Source organism: Electrona antarctica (assembly GCF_951216825.1).
Source record: "Electrona antarctica genome assembly, contig: scaffold_26, whole genome shotgun sequence".
In the NCBI taxonomy this organism is placed as follows: domain Eukaryota; kingdom Metazoa; phylum Chordata; class Actinopteri; order Myctophiformes; family Myctophidae; genus Electrona; species Electrona antarctica.
Genome location: NW_027636995.1, coordinates 1740391 through 1761263, shown reverse-complemented (window position 1 = coordinate 1761263; position 20873 = coordinate 1740391). Strand labels below are relative to the sequence as shown.

The 20873-nt window shown below is 42.2% G+C and overlaps 1 protein-coding gene across 1 annotated transcript in view; it reads left to right on the top strand.

Moving 5' to 3' along the window:
* Positions 1 to 1315: 1315 nt before the first annotated feature.
* LOC306919559 (uncharacterized protein) overlaps positions 1316 to 20873 on the top strand; it is a gene marked incomplete at its 3' end in the record, with an annotated part of 84871 nt that continues 65313 nt past the window's right edge. The window contains exons 1-3 of the mRNA XM_079532321.1: positions 1316 to 1670; positions 1819 to 2121; positions 15487 to 15582. Coding sequence (XP_079388447.1) covers positions 1376 to 1670; positions 1819 to 2121; positions 15487 to 15582 — 694 coding nt within the window. The 5' untranslated portion in view covers positions 1316 to 1375. The remainder of the gene's footprint in view (positions 1671 to 1818; positions 2122 to 15486; positions 15583 to 20873) is intronic.

The following is a 20873-nucleotide window of genomic DNA, read 5'->3' as shown; positions in this document are numbered from 1 at the left end:
ATACATATTATAAATTAATACCACGACGCAAATGGAGGCAGATAGGTGCTTGCAGCAAATGCATTTAGGCCTACGTGAAACTCGAGTCTCTGTCAACATGCTGATCAGCGAGTTACAGTGGTAATAATAATCATCATCAACAGCCTTTCTTGTCTGTCTGTCCGTCATGTTTGTGAACAAGCGCGAGTGGAGGTGAGCTGGCTTAAAACTATGATATGATGACTGAGTGTATGTTCTTATTATAATTGTGAGTTTGTTTTTTAACATGCAGCGCGAGTCCGCGAGACTGCGAGAGCCGATCTACAAGCTCACAGCGCGTTGCACTGCGAGTAGAAAGCTGTCAAGTGAGCAGCGCAATCGCGCATGCTAGAAATATCCTAATAAATAAATAAAAAAGGTGCCGGGCTTGCAGGGGCAGTTTCTGTAAGGCACTCTAGGCTAACCTGCCTATAGAATGCATGCATTTAGGCATACAAGTGATACCTGGCTTTTATTATAGGCTATAATTTTTTTATGTGCGACCAATGTTGGGGACACATGCCTACATATTTTATCTGAGATTTGGGGACTTTTAATTGATTCAGAATGAAGACTAAAGCCTTCTTAATAAATCTACGCAAGCCGTACACGACCATGAGAGGTGGCGCAGCTTTCAGCGGAATTTCCGACCAACCCACGTCACCGTCAAGTTCACGTTCAAGTTCATGAATTCCCACGTAATGTGGCAATCCACGTAAATGCCTGTCCGCTCACGCTCCGCTCACGTAACGTCACTTTATGAGCGTAAACGCCGTTGTGAATGAGGACCACCTCCTGAGAGCACTTCAAGTCAAGGGACTGGTTTCAGAAAGGGCCTAAATGTCTCTCACACCATCCTCACAGAGCCTCAAAGGGTTTATAACAATGGAATTCTCTAGGGTACTTGGCTGAGAACCTCTAGTGAAGGAAGACCCTCAATAAGCACAGAAATTTAGTTGACCATTTGACATAGACATAGCATAATTATGAATATTATGGATTATGGACACCACAGGATCTATTACATCGCTGTACCCACACACTGTACATAATTTGGTGTTCATATATTTGAACGGGTAAGGACTAGTTAGGCCTATCATATTTTTTGAGCAGTGCCATAACCACGTATTGGTTGGAAGAGGGATTTGATATAGCCTAGTAGTAAAGATAGATTTTAGGTTGATCCAAGATTTGGGTCACAAGGTGGCGGTAATGCACCAAAAACTGGTTGCTATGGTTGCCATCTGCCGTAAAGCAAAGAAGAAGCTGCTGCTATTGCGCATGCGTGAACCACGTTGTTGTGCGTGCGTGCGTGTTGTTTTTCATGGCGGCGAGGAACAAATCAGCGTGGTGAAAAATGTCTTACAAACGAGGTCGAGTGTGTCAAACGGACTCTCTAACGCTGAGGCTGTCGATAAATGAACATCTGACGTCGGTGGGAGAGGAGATATTGTGTGTTTTGGAAAAACAGCCGAGTGATGCTGGTCAGCTGAAGCTTGTTAGAGTGTTTGTGTTGGAGCGCCTCGGCACTGCAGCAGGATTCATGTTCAGCCTCTTCCAGAGAGAGATGGAGACACTAGAAACTCTGCTGAAGAGACAAGACAAACTTCTGGACGTCCTTTTACAGCCACAAGTCATATTATACAGACCAGGTTTGTTAAGCTGACAAATCAACAAATGGGAGAATAAATGTCATACGTTTAGAAAAGCACTTTGAGTAGTTATGCTATAGCTCTTCTCTCCTCCTTGTGTCTGTGTGTAAAGAGGTTTCTTCTATCCTCCTTGTGTCTGTGTGTAAAGAGGTTTCCCCTGAACATGAGGAGTGGAGGTCCAGTCTGGTCAAGGAGGAACCACAACCCTCACAACATGAGGAGAGGAGGTCCAGTCTGGTCAAGGAGGAACCACAACCCTCACAACATGAGGAGAGGAGGTCCAGTCTGGTCAAGGAGGAACCACAATCCTCACAACATGAGGAGAGGAGGTCCAGTCTGGTCAAGGAGGAACCACAACCTACACACATTAAAGAGGAAAACATGGAAGAGGAGGTTGATGTGTCAACATTGACATTACTACATGGGAAGACAAGGTGCCACACTCTCTCAGGTAAGAAATAAAAATCACACCCGTGTGAAGTGAGGGGCGCTAATATAATTAAAGTCTAACTCATGTTGATTAGGTGATGTATGTAATGGTGATGTAAAACAAACGGTGCCAACACAAGCATTAAATGCCATTAACAAGAGACAATATGACGTAATGAGGGACAATATGATGTACATTTTCCCTTCATTTTCAATGGCGTTTTTAAAACAAACATTTAACTAAAAACAAACATTAAACCTGTATATAGCGCTCCTCAAAAATAAGCATCACTAATTAATCCAAGTCTAAAAGTCATACTATAGCAGCCCATTCAGTATTTTAGCCATGACGTGAGCGCCCCCTCCAGAGATACTTCCGGGTCCGACTTTTGTGTCGCTTTTGTGTCCCCATAGAGTTATACTGTGATGCTCCGTCGGACTAAATCTGAGACAAACAACCACAAGTCTAATTTTACCGCTTTCCTCGCAAAAACAACAAAGCTGCTGCTCTCCCAAATCTGTCTGCCCCACACGGAATACTATCGCCATTTTATTTCATTGTGTCAACTAAATCATTAATGCAAACTAGATTCAACATACTCAAGCCTGCACACATTCTAAATATGCCACCGAAATATTGTACTGCGCAAATGGACTGTTACCACCTTCAATAATAATGATAAATATAGCTGCAAGCAGCGATAAAGCGGGACCAAGATAGAAGAAGAACAATGCGCAATTAGAACAACATGCACGAATGAGACTGACGAACTGAGTTGTCGGTACCGGGATTTGAACTCACAACCTTGTGGACCGAAGACGGGAGCTTTACTGACTGAGCTACACAGAGACAATCAGTGACTACATTGTATACTGTAAAACCATTCAGTGATTTGGTAACAAGAAGGTGTGTCCTCATTTTGGGCATGTCTTTCCATTACTACAGTGTGTTTTCACGCACAGTTAAAGTGTGTGTGTGTGTGTGTGTGTGTGTGTGTGTGTGTGTGTGTGTGTGTGTGTGTGTGTGTGTGTGTGTGTGTGTGTGTGTGTGTGTGTGTGTGTGTGTGTGTGTGTGTGTGTGTGTGTGTGTGTGTGTGTGTGTGTGTGTGTGTGTGCGCGCGCGCGCGTGCGTGGCATGCGTGGCTGCATGCGTGTGTGTGTGTGCGCGTGCGTGGCATGCGTGGCTGCATGTGTGTGTGTGTGTGCGTGCGCGTGCGTGCGTGCTTGCGTGTGTGCGTGGCTGCATGCGTGTGTGTGCGTGCCTGCCTGCCTGCGTGCGTGCGTGTGTGCGTGGCTGCATGCGTGTGTGTGTTAGGCAGACAATCGTTCATAACCATGGATTTGGATTGAAGATCATCTCTTTAGTTTTTGTGGTGTTTAACATAAGGTGGCTATTATCACACCAGTCTTTAAAGTTATTGATCTCACTGATATAGCCCACAGGGCGTTCAACAATATGTACAAATATGACTGACAAGCTGAGTTGTCAGTAGCTGGATTTGAACACACAACCTTGCGGTCCAAGGGCAAGAGCTCGACTGACTGACCTACACAGAGACAATCAGTGACTATATTGTAAACAGTAAAACCATTCAGTGATTTGGTAACAAGAAGGTGTGTCCTCATTTTGGGCATGTCTTTATCCATTACTACAGTGTGTTTTCACGCTAAGGCTGTCCCCAAACATTCAAGGTTCGAATGTTCGCTCGTTAGGGTTGGCACTCGAATCTTAATTAATGGGCTTGAACCATTCGTTTTTTTTATTTTTATTTTTTTATTAAATAAAAAATATTATTATTTTTTCCCTTTTTTTATTAACTCGAAAATATATCTCGGCGAGAATGCGATATGAGCATGTAAAAAGTAAGTTTCTAGTGCATTCCTGTCAGAAGTTGTGATTTTTTTTAAAGAAATATCTCCTAGTTCTGCTGTCCCATCTCCCGTGCTTGTAATTCGGTGATTGGCCTGCAGCTGAGGTGAATTGAATGGAATGTCTGACGCGTCTCTCTCACACACACACACACACACACACACACACACACACACCAGCATGATCGCTGACAGGGGCCATGATATATTAGCATATGCTCTCTAGAATAACATCACAAAAAGCAGGGAACTCTGATCATTGTTAAGCAAAACGGTCACGGAGGATCTGCTTTTGCCCTGTGCCCACTTCACTTCAATGCGCCTCCCAGAATACACAGGTGGAACAAATAACGAGGTGTGTGTGTGTGTGTGTGTGTGTGTGTGTGTGTGTGTGTGTGTGTGTGTGTGTGTGTGTTGGGAGAGACGAGAGAGATTGATAAAGAGCAGGGGAGACGCGCTGCGCTCTGATCGAGACGGATATCTCAAAGGTTATTTTTTAAATGAATTGGAAACAAATGGTCCGGATGTTCGCTCGGGAATTCCTGCCGAAGTTCGAGTCCAAAAAAAAGGGCTAAGGTACAGCCTTATTTCACGCACAGTTAAAGTGTGTGTGTGTGCGTGCGTGCGTGCGTACAAACTTCTCTTTGTACGCTTTCAGTGCTATTTGGCATGACCCTCTACTATATTACACTATTACACTAAATACACTATTACATTACTATTACACTATTACACTAATTACACTATTACACTTATTACACTATTACACTACTATTACACTATTGCAAAATTAGACTTATTACACTATTTCAGTTACTAGTATCTCCATTATTGTGATGCCATGTCCTAGTGCCTGATGGGTCAAATGTAATCTACTTCAATATTTTTATAGTTGAGTCATCACAAATCTTGCAGCACACAATGCATACACTGAGTTGGATTTGAACACACAACCTTGTGGTCCAACGGCGACAGCTGTACCAACTGAGCTATGCAGACACAGTCAGTTGACTCATTCTAAACAGTAACATCATTCAGTATTAACTTTAGTGTGTGTGTGTGTGTGTGTGTGTGTGTGTGTGTGTGTGTGTGCGTGCGCGCGCAATTTTCATTGGCTCATAAAAAGTTCATTTTTCACTTAGAAAAAATGTGCTACGATTATTTGTCCGTATAAGTCCAAAGTTCATGTGTAGAAGTTTTCGTGCATTTTGAGCAAAGATTCTGGGAGGAGTTACATTTGAACTGTTTTTCATATAATTCAAAATGGCGGGTGATCTAAAGGTCAGGTCAAAAGTCAGAACACGAAAGTTGTTCGGCATGAGGAGACACATATGTGTATCAAAGTGTCATTGCCAACGGTCAAACGGTTCATGAGATATGCACGTTCAAAGTTTGCAAGTTTGCAAGTTTTGCATCAATTGAGTGCTATAGCGCCACCATTTGGCCAATCGTGATGGGCTTCGCATAGTAAAGTGACATAAGCATATGTATTAGAGGCAGAAGAATAATTTTCACAAAACAGCAATTTTCATTGGTTCATAAAAACTTCCTTTTTTCACTTAGAAAAAATGTGCTACGCTTATTTGTCCGTATAGGTCCAAAGTTCACGTGTAGAAGTTTTCGTGCATTTTGAGCAAAGATTCTGGGAGGAGTTACATTTGAACTGTTTTTCATATAATTCAAAATGGCGGGTGATCTAAAGGTCAGAGGTCATAAGTCGGAACACGAAAGTTGTTCGGCATGAGGAGACACATATGTGTATCAAAGTGTCATTGCCAACGGTCAAACGGTTCATGAGATATGCACGTTCAAAGTTTGCAAGTTTTGCAAGTTTTGCATCAATTGAGTGCTATAGCGCCACCATTTGGCCAATCATGATGGGCTTCGCATAGTCACCGTTTGGCATGGTCCTCTATCATGTTGACAAGTTTTGCGAAAACCGACTGCACGGTTCAGTCAGAACAGCTATTTTTGGCGGAAGGAGAAGGAGAAGAAGTACTGATCATATAATTCAAAATGGCGGGTGATCTAAAGGTCAGAGGTCAAAAGTCAGAACTCGGAAGTTGTTCGGCATGAGGAGACACATATGTGTATCAAAGTGTCATTGCCAACGGTCAAACGGTTCATGAGATATGCACGTTCAAAGTTTGCAAGTTTTGCAAGTTTTGCATCAATTGAGTGCTATAGCGCCACCATTTGGCCAATCATGATGGGCTTCACATAGTCACCGTTTGGCATGGTCCTCTATCATGTTGACAAGTTTTGCGCAAACCGACTGCACGGTTCAGTCAGAACAGCTATTTTTGGCAGAAGGAGAAACAAATAAAGTACTGATCATATAATTCAAAATGGCGGGTGATCTAAAGGTCAGAGGTCAAAAGTCAGAACACGAAAGTTGTTCAGCATGAGGAGACGCATATGGGTATCAAAGTGTCATTGCCAACGGTCAAACATATCATGAGCTATGCACGTTCAAAGTTAGCATTTTAAATTGAGCGCTATAGCGCCACCATTTGGCCAATCGTCTTGGGCGTCGCATATTCACCGTTTGGCATGGCCCTCTACCAGATTACCGCGTTTCGCGAAAACCGACTGCACCATTCAGTCAGAACAGCTATTTTTGGCGGAAGAAGGAGAAGAAGAAGGAGAAGAAGAAAAATAAACACAAAAACAAAGAGTGACCAAAGTCACTGCGTGACTTCTTGGTCCCTAATAAACACAAAAACAATAAGTGACCAAATAATAGTCTTTATTGTCTCCACATCATATATTTTTTGTCATGGACACAAAACATTAATAATTCTACTCGAGTTGGAAGCATTAAGACCCATTTTAACCCTCAATGGCTTCCTTTCTGGAAAAATAACATCATTGTAAAAAGATTCACACGTTTAGATATTCTATTTACAATGAGATGCGGACAGGAGCTGGTGCCACTTGGACCCGGACGTAACGTAGCACTACAAAATGACGTCGGACTTAAATACTGAATACATTCTTCTAGGTCAGATGGGGGTGGGTTCAGAAACAAAACAAAATGTTTTGGAGTGAGTGAGTGGCAATGTGAGTTTAATGCAATCCGATGGGACTTTTCTTTTTGGATGTATGGGCTGTCAAGGCCAGAACGTATTTTTTTGCCACTTGTTTCTTCTCACGATCGACCGATACCGATCTTATGCGTAAGGGGAACATTTGAATATTTCTAAAATTACTATATGTCAAAACCCACGTCCAAACGGTTCCTGTGTGTGTGGGGAGGAAGGGGAGAATGTTTAGGCCTGTCACAAAGATGCAAATCGATATTATTGTGACTGCAGGTCGCAAATGGGAAGAAGGCAATAACTAGTGATCGACCGATATGGTTTTTGGCCGATATATCCGATCACCGATTAGTGGACAATCAAAAAGCCCGATAGCTGATATTATGAGCAGATATGAATTTATGTTACTTTTTACAGTAAAATAAATTCCAACACAAGAATTCCGTTAAATGCATTGGAGAATATTTATCGCTTATAAAAAGGAAGTGCAAGAAGCACCAACATCGTTTCATTAACACCCCCCCCCCCCCCCCCTCCATCAAATGCAGCAAACATGTACTGTAGCAGCATATGGAACATAGTCAGGGGTGCACACAACTTTTTTTGGTCTAGTACTCACAGGAGTACCTGGAGGAGTTACTTGGTCCTCCTAAAATGCGGCGACCCGTCTCGCCGGATGGATAAAAGAGGGATGCATGAATAACTTATAGCAAAACGATATTTATTGGATGAGTGGGGAGTCAATAGATTTTTTTTATAATGGGATGAATCTAGAGTTGCAATACCCTCCGTATTGCAACTCTAGATTCATCCCATTATTAAAAAAATCTAGAGTTGCAAATTGCCTCTAGGTCCATGTGTGGTCCAGCCCTATGGAATGCATATTCTAATCAAAACAACTTAATACTAATATTTGGATACATTTTTTATTTAAATAACCGATCTACTAGCTCACCGCGTGTTGCGGAGGCGACACGTTGTGAGCTTCCAGATCAGCTATTTTTTTAAACATGCGACACATCGTACGGCGAAGCATACGTCAGGCTTCCCTTTCGTTTTTAGCCGAGGTGACGTACAGTCAGACAGTCGGACACACATGGATCCTCAGTGCAAAAATAAACAGTGTACACTACCCGACTTTACGATAATAAGGAACAGTATGTCGGGACACGGTGTTGATAAGCTTCATGTTGTGCAGGAGCAGTGCCAGTCCGCAATACTTTAAACCAGGGGTGCCCACACTTTTTTGACTTGAGGTCTACTTTTAAAATTGCCAGCTCAAGGTGATCTACCAACCAAAAAATAATTATCCCATTGCTTAAAATACTCAAAATATGTACCTATATGGCAAAATAAATAACATTAAGGCATTAGGACTGTTTCAAAATCAATTCTATTTATTTACCTTTTCAGTTACCCCACATTGCAATGTTTTGTTAAAGTTACTCTTTGAAATAACATATTGCTCATAGAATGTTACAAATATTAAAAGTATCACACAAAAAAAGCATACACAATCACATGAAGCAATAAGGCACCACTCAACTCAAAGAGCACACTGAATAAAACAGCTCAGTTCTCAGTTGTAAGAACAGTCTCTTACTTCACTCAAGTGACTCATTACCACCAGTCGTCCGTCCGGATGACCAGTTTCTGTCAAATTATTATTCCTGCCTTATATAAACAAGTTTTGGCACTGATTGCTTGAAGCTCTCTGTCTTTCCCACTCTCTCTCTCTCTCTCTTGTTGACTGTCCCTGTGAAAACGACAAAAAGAAAGCAAGGCTAAGAAACCAAATCATATACACAACACATGCATCTTTAAACAACATTTCATTGCTCACTATCTTAAATAGCAGCGCTATTCAGGACACACACACACACACGCGCTCAGATTCCTACCTTAATCAGATGACTGCTTGCACTGAATGGAGTCCGTCAGCGCTGAGTAATCCGGACAGTCACTGCTGACAGCTAGTCTTAAACAGGCCTCCAAATGATCGTCCGTCAACGTGGAACGATATTTGGACTTGATTATCTTCATGTGGGAAAACGCTGATTCACATAAATATGTGGAGCCAAATAACGCTGTGAGCGAGGCTGCACAAGTCCTGATGTTTGGGTACTTTTCCTCCACAAGTAAGTTCCAAAACTCTCCATCGCGGGCGCGCGACTTTAACTGTATGTCAGCCTGCAGTGCCATGATCTCATTCTCCGACGCTTGAATCTTGAAGAGTTCATGTTAAAAAGTGTTGATATTTTCGAGGCAATGGAATCGACAACATCAGTGTCTTCTCTGAAGCTATGCTATGCTATATGAACAATGATGGATAGATATCCCTTTAGTTTGTTTAACAACAGAACAGACCCGACGTTCCCCACACTTGAAAACAAGGCACTGTATTGTGGGGGGTTTTAAAGCCGCCGGCGCGCCGCCGCCTGCCCGAGGCGAGGATTGTTTTTTTGTTTTGTTTTTCATGGCAGGGCCAAGCGGTCTACCTGCGCAGCGCTTGCGATCGACTGGTCGACCGCGATCGACGTAATGGGCACCCCTGCTTTAAACTCTTCCCATTCCACTACGTCGGAACTAAAACCTGTACCCGTAAAAAGTAGGTGGCCGGTGCCTAGGCTGTGAGAGACGGCATCGCACACGAGCAACCATGCTGCTCCAGCACCCGGAAAACAAACACAAGCACAGCGGCGAATGGGAAGAGTGCAAAGCATCCACCAGCATGCCATTTTACACCGGGGACTACAGTAGTTTGCTATCTGAAACGGAGAAGCCGAAACATTTGTGCCAGGTTTTCTCCGTAGTAAACTCCTGTCGTCCTTCTCCTCCCAGCAGCGAGCAGAGCAGCATGGAATCCTCCCTCGTTTGAGTAAGGACCTGCTGTGATTGGCCACAATGGCCAGTGCACTAGTGCAAGACGTGCTGTGATTGGCCAGTAGCCACTTTGAGTGGCAGTCGGTGGGAAATTCTCTCGCCACAGAATGTACTAGTATTCTGGCCATAATAATCATTCTGGGCGGCCCCAGCCCCCAGGTACGCAGAAGCGCTTCCCGGCGCTTGATTGACAGCGCAGAATGAATTTTGACGACGCATGCGCACTGGCGTACCGCTTGTGTGCACCCCTGAACATAGTGCTGTATGCAGTGCAGGCACAGGCTTCAAAAATAAAAAATAAAATTGGGGGGATTAATTTTTTCAATGTCTGTCTGTCTGTCTGTCTGTCTGTCTGTCTGTGTGTAATTGTCCAGAACCGCCCCAAAAAGGCCTCTTTCCGGGCTCTGGACCGGGCCCATGCCCAGCATCCATATATGGAGCTGGCCTGTTCTGACCTCACAGCACTCCATATTTGGGCATGCCTGACACAGAAGACAGAACTCCACAAGCTGGCTGCATATACTCCCTATTTGGGCATGCCTTACAAAGAACTCCATATATGGGCATAAAAGGGAGACAGACATATCTGGGTGGGGCATTCATTTCCAACTTGCATCGTTCCAAGTAGGTCAGTGCCCAATGGGCTGTAGAGGCCCTACGAGCACCGTTCTAGTTTATCAAAATTGGTGATCTACAAGCCCACAGCACATTGCAGCATGACATGTTGAGAGCTTGTAGATCTGCTGCCCAAACTCTCCAAAGCCATGTTGTTTTTACTCCACCACTGAAATTTGCCACTTTCAAGATCACTGGCCACTTTTTTAATGCATGTAGAATTTGTTTTTACCATTCATTGTATAGCAATACGACAATATGTCTCAAAACACTGGCCAACAGTAAAATTATTGGCAACTAAATTAATATGAATTAGAAATTAAGACTGACAATGCTACTGTTCATGCTACTGTTCATTCTTCATTGGCTTGCAGTTAGTTATTGCATATAGCCAACATGCAATAATCATATTAGGATGGTCAGGATGGGGAAAAAAGTTGTCCTTCAGTTGGCTGGCGCATGCACACACACACACACACACACACACACACTAAGGCTGTACCCTAGCCCTTTTTTTAGGACTGTAACTTCGGCAGGAATTTTCGAGCGAACATCCGGACCATTTGTTTCTAATTAATTAAAAAAATAACCTTTGAGATATCAGTCTCGATCAGAGCGCAGCACGTCTCCCCCGCTCTTTATCAATCTCTCTCGTCTCTCCCAACACACACACACACACACACACACACACACACACACACACACACACCTGCAAGCTCATGTGAGCTTGCTGGCAGGCAGCTAAGACGACAGCGTAGCTTGCTCGTTAGCTGTCACTCATTAATTTGTTCCACCTGTGTATTCTCAGAAGCGCATTGAAGTGGGCACAGGGCAAAAGCAGAACCTCCGTGACCGTTTTGCTTAACAATGAGTTCACTGCTTTTTGGCAATAGGCTATGTGATGCTAGAAAGCAAGCATATGCTAATATATCATGGCTGTGTGTGTGTGAGAGACGCGTCAGACATTCCATTCAATGGAACTCTTTTGTTCTCACAGAACAAGGTGAGAAAGGTCATTCACCTCAGCTGCAGGCCAATCACCAAATTAATGTGCACGGGAGATTTTGGAGAAGGACAGAACAAGGAGATATTTTTACATGCTCATATCGCATTCTCGCCAAGATATATTTTCGAGTTAATAAAAAAGGGAAAAAAATATATTTTTTATTTAATAAAAAAACAAATGGTTCAAGCCCATTAATTAAGATTCGAGTGCCAACCCTAACGAGCGAACATTCAAACCTTGAATGTTTGGGGACAGCCTACACACACACACACACACACACACACACACACACACACACACACACACACACACGACAGGCAATCAATAGACAACTTGTTACCAGTGGCGTATCCAGGAATTACGTTTTGGGCAGGCAAGATAAGTGTTAATTGTCGTCTCCCCGGGCACAATCGTAGCACTAAAGGTTTTCAAAGAGATATACCTGCCAGACGAGTAGGATACAAAGGCTGAAAGGCATGCATTTACATTCCAATTGGTGATTGAGGGTCGCGCTCTACCGCAACGGCCAATCGGCTGTCCATTAATAGTTCTCAGGTCTTGTTTTTGTCGTCTTTTTTTCTCATTGTATGGATTTTGGCCAGGCCAGAAATGGATTTGGACAGGCGGACGCCTGCCCTCGCCTTATTGTAGATACGCCTCTGCTTGTTACAGCTGTTGTTTGCAGCGCTAGCAGGCAGCAGCTAGCTTGGCTAACGTAGTTCTACCACTGCTCTCTGTGACTCTGTCCCTCTCACGTGTGGATTTTATTTTGGTTAATTGAAGATGAAAACAGCAAAGCTTTTTATGGTTACAAGGTTAGTAGCCTATAATCCTTTCTCTGCACCCTGCTGTGTGTGTGTGTGTGTGTGTGTGTGTGTGTGTGTGTGTGTGTGTGTGTGTGTGTGTGTGTGTGTGTGTGTGTGTGTGTGTGTGTGTGTGTGTGTCAGTGCAGAGTGTGTGCATCAGTGCAGAGTGTGTCTGTAGAGCCGCGGAGCCGTGTCTACTCTACTCTTCCGGGGGTGGAGCACTGGGAGAGTCAGACACGCAGCTATACATCTCCTTACAACCATACTCTACCGGATTTTCAATGAAAGTGGTTGTTTCACCACGTTTGCGCTTTTTTTTTAGAAATATAATAATCGGCCGTTTTTTTCTCGATTATTTGTTTTTAGCACGATACCGATATTAATTAAAATCATGAATATCGAGATCGATAATCGGCCGTGGCAGATTATCGGTCGATCACTAGCAATAACGGGAGGGCGATACGTTTTTTTTATTTTTTTTACTTTGAAAGGCAAATGGCAACCCATGATGTTTTCATATACATCATGCATGGAAAGTGCAAACTTAGCAACCTGGCTGAGTGGCCCTATTTTTTGATTTGTTTTGATATCCGTATGAAAGCAAGAATGGAGTGGCAATGTTTCTATATACCAAGTTGCTTGGATGTCGCAAATGTGGCAACCTAGCGTGAATAGTGTGTGCTGTACTGTACTTACCTGTGCTGTACTGTACTACTCTAGTCTGTGCTCTACGCTACTGTACTGTACTGCAATCATCTGTACTGTACTGCAGTCCTCTGTACTGTGCTGTACTCCACTGTACTGTACTGTACTGTACTGTACTGTACTGCAGTCCTCTGTACTGTGCTGTACTGTACTGTACTGTACTGTACTGTACTCCTTTGTATGCTACACAACGCTATGCTACTGTACTGTACTGCACTCCTCTGTACTGCAGTCCTGTACTGTACTGTACTCCGCTATGCTGTACTGTATTGCACTGAACCATACTGTACCATACTGTATCATACTGAACTGTGCCATAATGTACGGTACTGTACTGTAGCCTACTGTACTATAACATGCTGTGCTTTACTGTACTGTATTGCAGCATACTGTACGGTACTGTACCTAACCATACTGTACTGTCCTATACTGTACCATACTGTACTCTACTGTAGCCTACTGCACTGTACCATACTGTACTGTGCTGTACTGTATAATACTGTACCGTACTGTACCATACTGTGCCATACTGTACTGTAGCGAACTGTACTGTACTTACCTGTACTGTACTGTACTCATTTGTGCTGTATTGTACTACTCTGTGCTGTACTCTACGCTACTGTAATTACTGTACTGCAATCCCCTGTACTGTACTGTACTGTACTGTAGCAAACTGTACAGTACTGTGCTATTCATTTTAGCTGCCCCGCCCCCTCCCTAACTTAAAACTCCATTTTAACCATGATAGATTCATCGAAAACACCCGACCTATTTTCTGTTGACTGATAATTTCCTTCTAATACGTGAGGGGGCCGTGGTTTGTCATTTACTGTTTTTATTTAGTTTTTTATAATTATTTTTCATTTTGTGAGCAGGAGCTGGAGCTGCGGGCAGCAGGAGGTTCTTTTCCAAAATAATTATTACAAATAAATTAAAACAGTAAATGACAAACCACTGCCCCTCATATTAGAAGGACAATATCAGTCAACAGATAAAAGTTTAGGTGATTTTGATGAATCTATCATGATTTTTAAAACAAATTAAGTTTGTTATAATTTGTATAGGAAGGGGGCGGGGCAGTTAAAATGAATATCAAATATCTAAATACTGAATCAAGCAACTTAGGAACTGCCCGGGGTGTTCACATAAGACTGAGTAGATGATGAAATGACAAAGTTTTTTTGAAAGTGAAATATCCCTAGCCTGAGCCAACGCTAGACATTTCTGGCCTAGATGGGAGGATTTGCGCACACCCTGGATTGGTTCACCGGTCTGTCCCACCCCCCACCCCCCCCCCCCCCCCCGTGCAGCACTGTTATTGTGTCGACCAGAAGCAGAAACCACTGGTTGCTGGAGTATACCATTCTAACGGACTGTCAAAGTTATTTCCACAGAGTCGGCACACAATGGTTTTTTTCTTAGACGGTGTGGTGGGTTCTTCAGCCATTGTCCTCATTTTCCTCGCATAGCCTCGTTTGAAGTTCCACTGGTAATGATTTCCTCACAGTGTTATTTTGAGGGGTGCACACCGCTCAGAGCCCTGACGTCACATCATTTGAAGCGACGCATACGCAGAAAGGTTTAGGCCAGTGCAGCCCATGCCTAAATCCAGGCTTTCATTTTTCGCGCAGACGAAATGAAAGCCTGGGTATCGAGGCTAAAATATCCCTTTAAGTAGCATGTGACATGTCAGACTAAGGGGGTTTCATCATTCTGAATCCATTCCAAGCATTCGTTTTCCACAAATAAACACTCCTTGGGCTAAAATCGGCAAATGTGATGAGGTCAGCACATTTGGGCTATGGCTTGAGCTTGTAGATCGGCTATTTTCAGCATGCAACCAAGTGTAAAATGACTTGTCTGACTTACAGTATACTGGATCTTTTGTCCACTAGTCCCTTTTTGCAGTGAATTGATGTTACATAAATAACTGTAGTCTCACAGAGAAGCTAGTTCAGGTTTTGTATTTTGCATTGACGTCATAGTTCATTAGCACAATCGGTGCCGGGATTCCTTCAAAATAGAAGCTCTGGGGAAAAAGACATGGCCGCTTTGACTTCTGAATTCAGAATATTCTTCTCTCGCCTGATATCATTGAGGATGCACGCGTCGATTGTGTTCCCCCACGTCCTAGGGATGGAAACGGTTCATTGTATATCATATTTGTCAGTTAAGATTATGACATGATTCCATGTTTTGACATGTTTTCACACTTTTGATTCTTAATAAATGGACGTAACGGTTTGTGTTCAAATTAAGAGGATGAGTGGTTGTGCTGTCTGGTGATGCGTACACATACACGTGCTCAGGTGCCATAATGATTATAAATTATCTGCAGCTGCTATTATTACACCATATCACAAGATGACACTATTATACATAATAAAGGCTATTTCCTAGGCATTCCACGTTTCATATTTTTACTTTCTTTATGTTTAAGTCCTTCAATTCCTTCATTCCAGACCAGTGTGTGGAGTCCAGCCTGCAGGTGAACATGAGTTCTCCACAACCAGCCTGCACTGTACAGAAACAGGAACCTGACGACCACCTGGAAACCAGTACGTTTTATTTTATTCTGCTATGTTGTAGGTGTAGGACTAGATCCTTGCCTGGTTTGGCACTTGAAATATTATGTTTATAACAAAGGTGTTTGTGTTTATAACTATTAGAATGGTGCGTTTAGACAGAGTATTTTACTCTTTACAGTTACTGTACTGATTTCTATTGACTGTATTGTATGACAGACAGCTGGAAGTAGTATTCAGATCAGTGCAGTAAAATAAACGTAAATGTGTTGCACCACATTGAAGAACCTCCTTCATTACTTAAAGGATAATTCCATGCTAGAAGGCTTTCTTACCTTTCGTTGCAGTTGTTAGGTCTGCACCAAAGTGGTCCAGGTGTTCTCTCCGAGAGCCTTGTATAGTACAGTGTAGTGTACAGTACAGTGCAGAGCACAGTACAGTACAGAGTACAGTCAAATACAGAGTAGTACAGCACAGAGTACAGTAGAATTGTGGATAAATGAGAATGACGTTTAAGTTGATCGAGTTGATTTTGTTTCTCCTAGCCCTGAAACGTGACTGTCATGACGCTACTGCAGCCTGTTTTGGGCACCTTGCTACATTTACAAAATTTAAGTCTACATAAACATTCAGATTTCAAATATAAAGTGCTCACCCCGGGGCCACGGATGTTAGAATTTTGCTCGGGTGGGTTTTAGCAACTTTGCATTATGCGTTGTTCAATAATTAATATATTTTTTCCCACCGCCGGCAACCATGCTTTCAACTACGCACCCCTATAGGTTGGGAGGTGTATTGCACTCTGATACATAACTTGAGAAAATGGCCACACATCGGATTAAAATGCTTTTTATTGAAGAACACAGGATGCACGGGTGCTAATACCCACCTGAGCACTTAAGATTTTAAATCTGAACGCTCATATACACGTTAGCATTGTAAATGTAGCAAGGCGCTCAAAACAGTGGGAAGGTCTGCCATCATGCTTGTTAAAAACGAGCATCACCATGGCTAATATTTCCTCTGGTAGTTGGAGGAAATGTTTGTCTGAAGTGTTTACTTCCTTGTAGTACAACAGAGGAGCAAGCACGGGAGCAGACACTAGTCCGACATGCGGATGAATGTCGGACTAATGCCCTGTCTGAAAAGCGTCCACCTCCCCTTTTTTGAGGTTTGGGTTGTGTAGTTAACTTGCCATGATGTAACTCCAAATGTGGACAAGAAATTAAAACAAAAAATGTTCCAATGATTAGAAATTCAAAATATGCCCCTCATTGACTTACATTGTACGCTAAAACAGCTCTCAAAGTCACTCTTTTAGTACGTAAACAAACACAAAGTTGATTCAGACAATATAGAGCATCACCAAAACTCATTCTTTCGTTTTATTTTTTCATAAAAATGTTAACTTCCTGTTGATTTTACTATTTGAAGATCTGGATCCGGATCCACGGATCCAGTCCGGGGTTTCTTCCTAATAAAATGGACAAATCAACAGGAAGTTAACATTTTTTATGAAAAAATAAATCCACATAAATGTTTGTTTACATACTAAAATAGTGACTTTGAGAGCTGTTTTAGCATACAATGTAAGTCAATGAGGAGCATAATTATTTTGTAATCACTGGAGCAATTATTTTGTATTTATTGTCCACATTTGGAGTTACATCAAGGTAACTACACAACCCAAACCTCAAAAAAGTGTGGTCTTACCCTTTAAGTTCAACATTTAATGGATTTCTTTCATTTTATCTTTTGCCTAAAGAAGAGCTTTCCCCTGAACATCAGGAGAGGAGGTCCAGTCTGGTCCAGGAGGAACCAGAGTCTTTACAGATTAAACAGAAGCTACTTCAAAGATCAGTGGAGGATGACGGGTCAACATTGACATTACTTGCAGTGCAAAGTGATGATGATGATGATGATGGTGAAGGCAGAGAGACAGAGCCTCTAGCCAGCACTTCAACTCAACACATGAATACACAAGTCGATGTAGAAGACTCATGTGGAACATCACAACCAACTGGTGATAACCAGCTCCTCTCTTTACACTCTTCTGAATCAGACAATGCATCTGACAGTGAGTGGGAGCCAACTAGTGATAACCAGCTCCTCTCTTTAAACTCTTCTGAATCAGACAATAAATCTGACACTGAAGACAGTGATGAGTTAGTGGAGACCAGGGAAGATCCATCAGATTTAAACACACCGACATCACACAAGACACAAAATGTGAAAGGTCAAGCCTGGTCGTTGAGCAACAAGCTGTCCCAGGACCTGAAAACAACAAAACAAACTGATTCCATTAGGAGTCACACAGGGAAGAAAAGGTTTAGTTGTACAGAGTGTGGCAAAATGTGTAATTCGAAGGCACATCTTAACGAGCACATGAGGACTCATACAGGGGAAAAGCCCTTTACTTGTGAAGTTTGTAGCAAAGGCTTTAGTCAAAAGGGTCCTCTAACTTACCACATGAGGACTCATACAGGGGAAAAACCATTTACTTGTAAAGTTTGTAGCAAAGGCTTTAGTCGAAAAAGTAATCTAAAAGTTCACATGAGGACACATACAGGAGAAAATCCCTTTACTTGTAATGTTTGTAGCAAAGGCTTTGGTATTAATCGTTCTCTAACTTACCACATGATGACTCATACAGGACAAAAGCCCTTTACATGTGAAGTTTGTGGCAAAGGCATGTCTCAAATGAAAAGTCTAAAAGTGCACATGAGGACTCATACAGGAGAAAAGCCCTTTACATGTGATGTTTGTAGCAAAGTCTTTGGTGTAGTGCACCATTTAAAAGAGCACATGAGGACTCATACAGGGGAAAAGCCATTTACTTGTAAAGTTTGTAGCAAAGGCTTTGGTTCTAAGCATGGTTTAACTTACCACATGACCACTCATATGAGGGAAATGGAAAAACCATTTACTTGTAAAGTTTGTATCAAAGGCTTTGGTTCTAAAGCTAATCTAAAAGTGCACATGATTACTCATACAGGGGAAAAGCCCTTTGCTTGTAACGTTTGTAGCAAAGGCTTTGGTTATGTGAACCATCTAAGAGATCACATGAGGACGCATACAGGGGAAAAGCCATTTACTTGTAAAGTTTGTAGCAAAGGCTTTGGTACTAAAGGTAATCTAAAAGTGCACATGAGGACTCATACAGGAGAATAGCCCTTTACATGTGACGTTTGTGGGAAAGGCTTTGGTTCTTTGCAAAATCTAAGAAGTCACATGAGGACTCATACAGGGGAAAAGCCCTTTGCTTGTAAAGTTTGTAACAAAAGCTTTTCTGTAGTGCGTACTCTTAAGACACACATGAAGATGCATACAGGGGACATGCCCTTTACTGTAACGTTTGTCGCAAAGGCTTTAGGATAAAGAGTCGTCTAACTTACCACATGAGGACTCGTACAGGGGAAAAGCCCGTTACTCGTAAAGTTTGTAGCAAATGCGTTAGTAAAGTAAATACTTATCACACATGAGCAGTCACACAGGGGAAAAAAAACTTTAGTTAGAGCTTTTGGCAAATGCATTGGTCAATATTACCTGAAACATACAGGTGAGACACTGTCAGTAACAGTAATACTGTTTTGTTTCTCTCCTTTCAAGTACGCCACATGTTTATGATAAATATAGATACTGAAGCATATACAGGTAGGAGTCACACAATATGACAATTACCACATGTTAAACTATGTCAATTTACAATTGTAATTTACCAATTAGTCATTTAGCAGACAATCTTATCCAGAGCTAATTAAAATAAGCAAGGTAAATACTCACTTAGAATGGAGAGAGATGGTGTAGGTAGGGCCTCAATGAACTAGGACACCAGGTGAACCATGAACCTGGCATCTGTCTAAATAACACTGTTGTTGGACACCGGGTAATGGTGGTCCTCCACTGCTGGCCTGATTGATGTGCCTAAAAAAGTGGCAACTAAAAAACAAGGTGAAGCCGCTTTCTGCTTCTACAGGCCAACGGCGTGGAACAAACTCCCACTATACCTTCGACAGGCAGCCTCTGTAGACATTATTGCTCAAGACGTACTTCTACACTCTTGCTTTCACTTGAGCTTTTAACATTAAAAGTTGTTATTCATGTCCTCACTGTATTGCATGCATAACTGCATGCTATTATTTTAATGTTTTATGTCTTTACTTTTCTTTATTTCTCTTGCTTTGTAAAGCATTTCATCCTGAAAAGATGCTCAAATATACAAATAAAGTTTATTTACTTTATTATTATTTTATTGTCATATACAATATATATATATTGTTATATTCGTATCATTTTGTGGTCAGGAAAAAAACAACTTAAGAAACAAACATGGCTATGTGTGACCAAAGATATGTCTAAGTACCCCTATCTTGGTCAATCACTTGCAACAATGAACTTAAGACCTAATTTAAACTTTCGCATGGTGAAAATAGCCGATAGTTGCTTGCATGAAGTAAGAGGTAAGTAAATCTAAAAAATATAAATGGAGGTTAAATTCAAGGTTATGGTAAGTACCATATATGTAAATATATTATTTTGCACTCCGTCCGTCCGTGAGTCCGTGCGTCTGTGAACAGCTAATCTCCGGCACCATTAACCCGGTCGATGCCAAATTTTGCACACACACTCCCTGGGTGCCAACGATGAACCTCTGCCCCAGAATTTCTAGAACGGCCGGTTATAGCGCCACCAGGAGGCCGCTTTGTGCAAAACAAGTTTTTGGACAGTACACCTACAGATTTTGTCCAAACATCACGCAAATTGGTACACAGTCTCTAGAGCCATTCAACGAAACAGGTCTTTCAGATTTCTCAGACGCCATCCTGATTGGCTAAGATTGGCTTCCAAAGTTCGCAGGAGTGCTCAGTTTCAAACAAGATACTGCAAATCATGAACACATCGTGTGATTTCCGTGAATTTGTGCACGCACATTCCCACTAGGACGAGGAAGAAATGCCACATGAACATTTTCAATTCAGCCTCATGGTGGCGCTATAACTGACCGAAAAGTGTTTTTACCTCCAACTGCACAGATCTGTCTAAAACTTTGTATGCACACTCCCTAGAGGCCAAGGAAAAACCTTTGCCTGGAATTTTTCACATCTGCTCTTTTTAGCGCCACCAGGAGGCCGACATATGTAAAACACATTTTCTAATATTACTCCTTCAGATTGTATCCAAATTTCACGCAAATCGGTACACATGCTCTCCATAGTCATGTGATCAATGTTTATGTTTATGTTTATTACGGATCCCCATTAGTCCTCACTACAGTGAAGACTACTCTTCCTGGGGTCCGAACACTCATACAATCAATTTAAAAC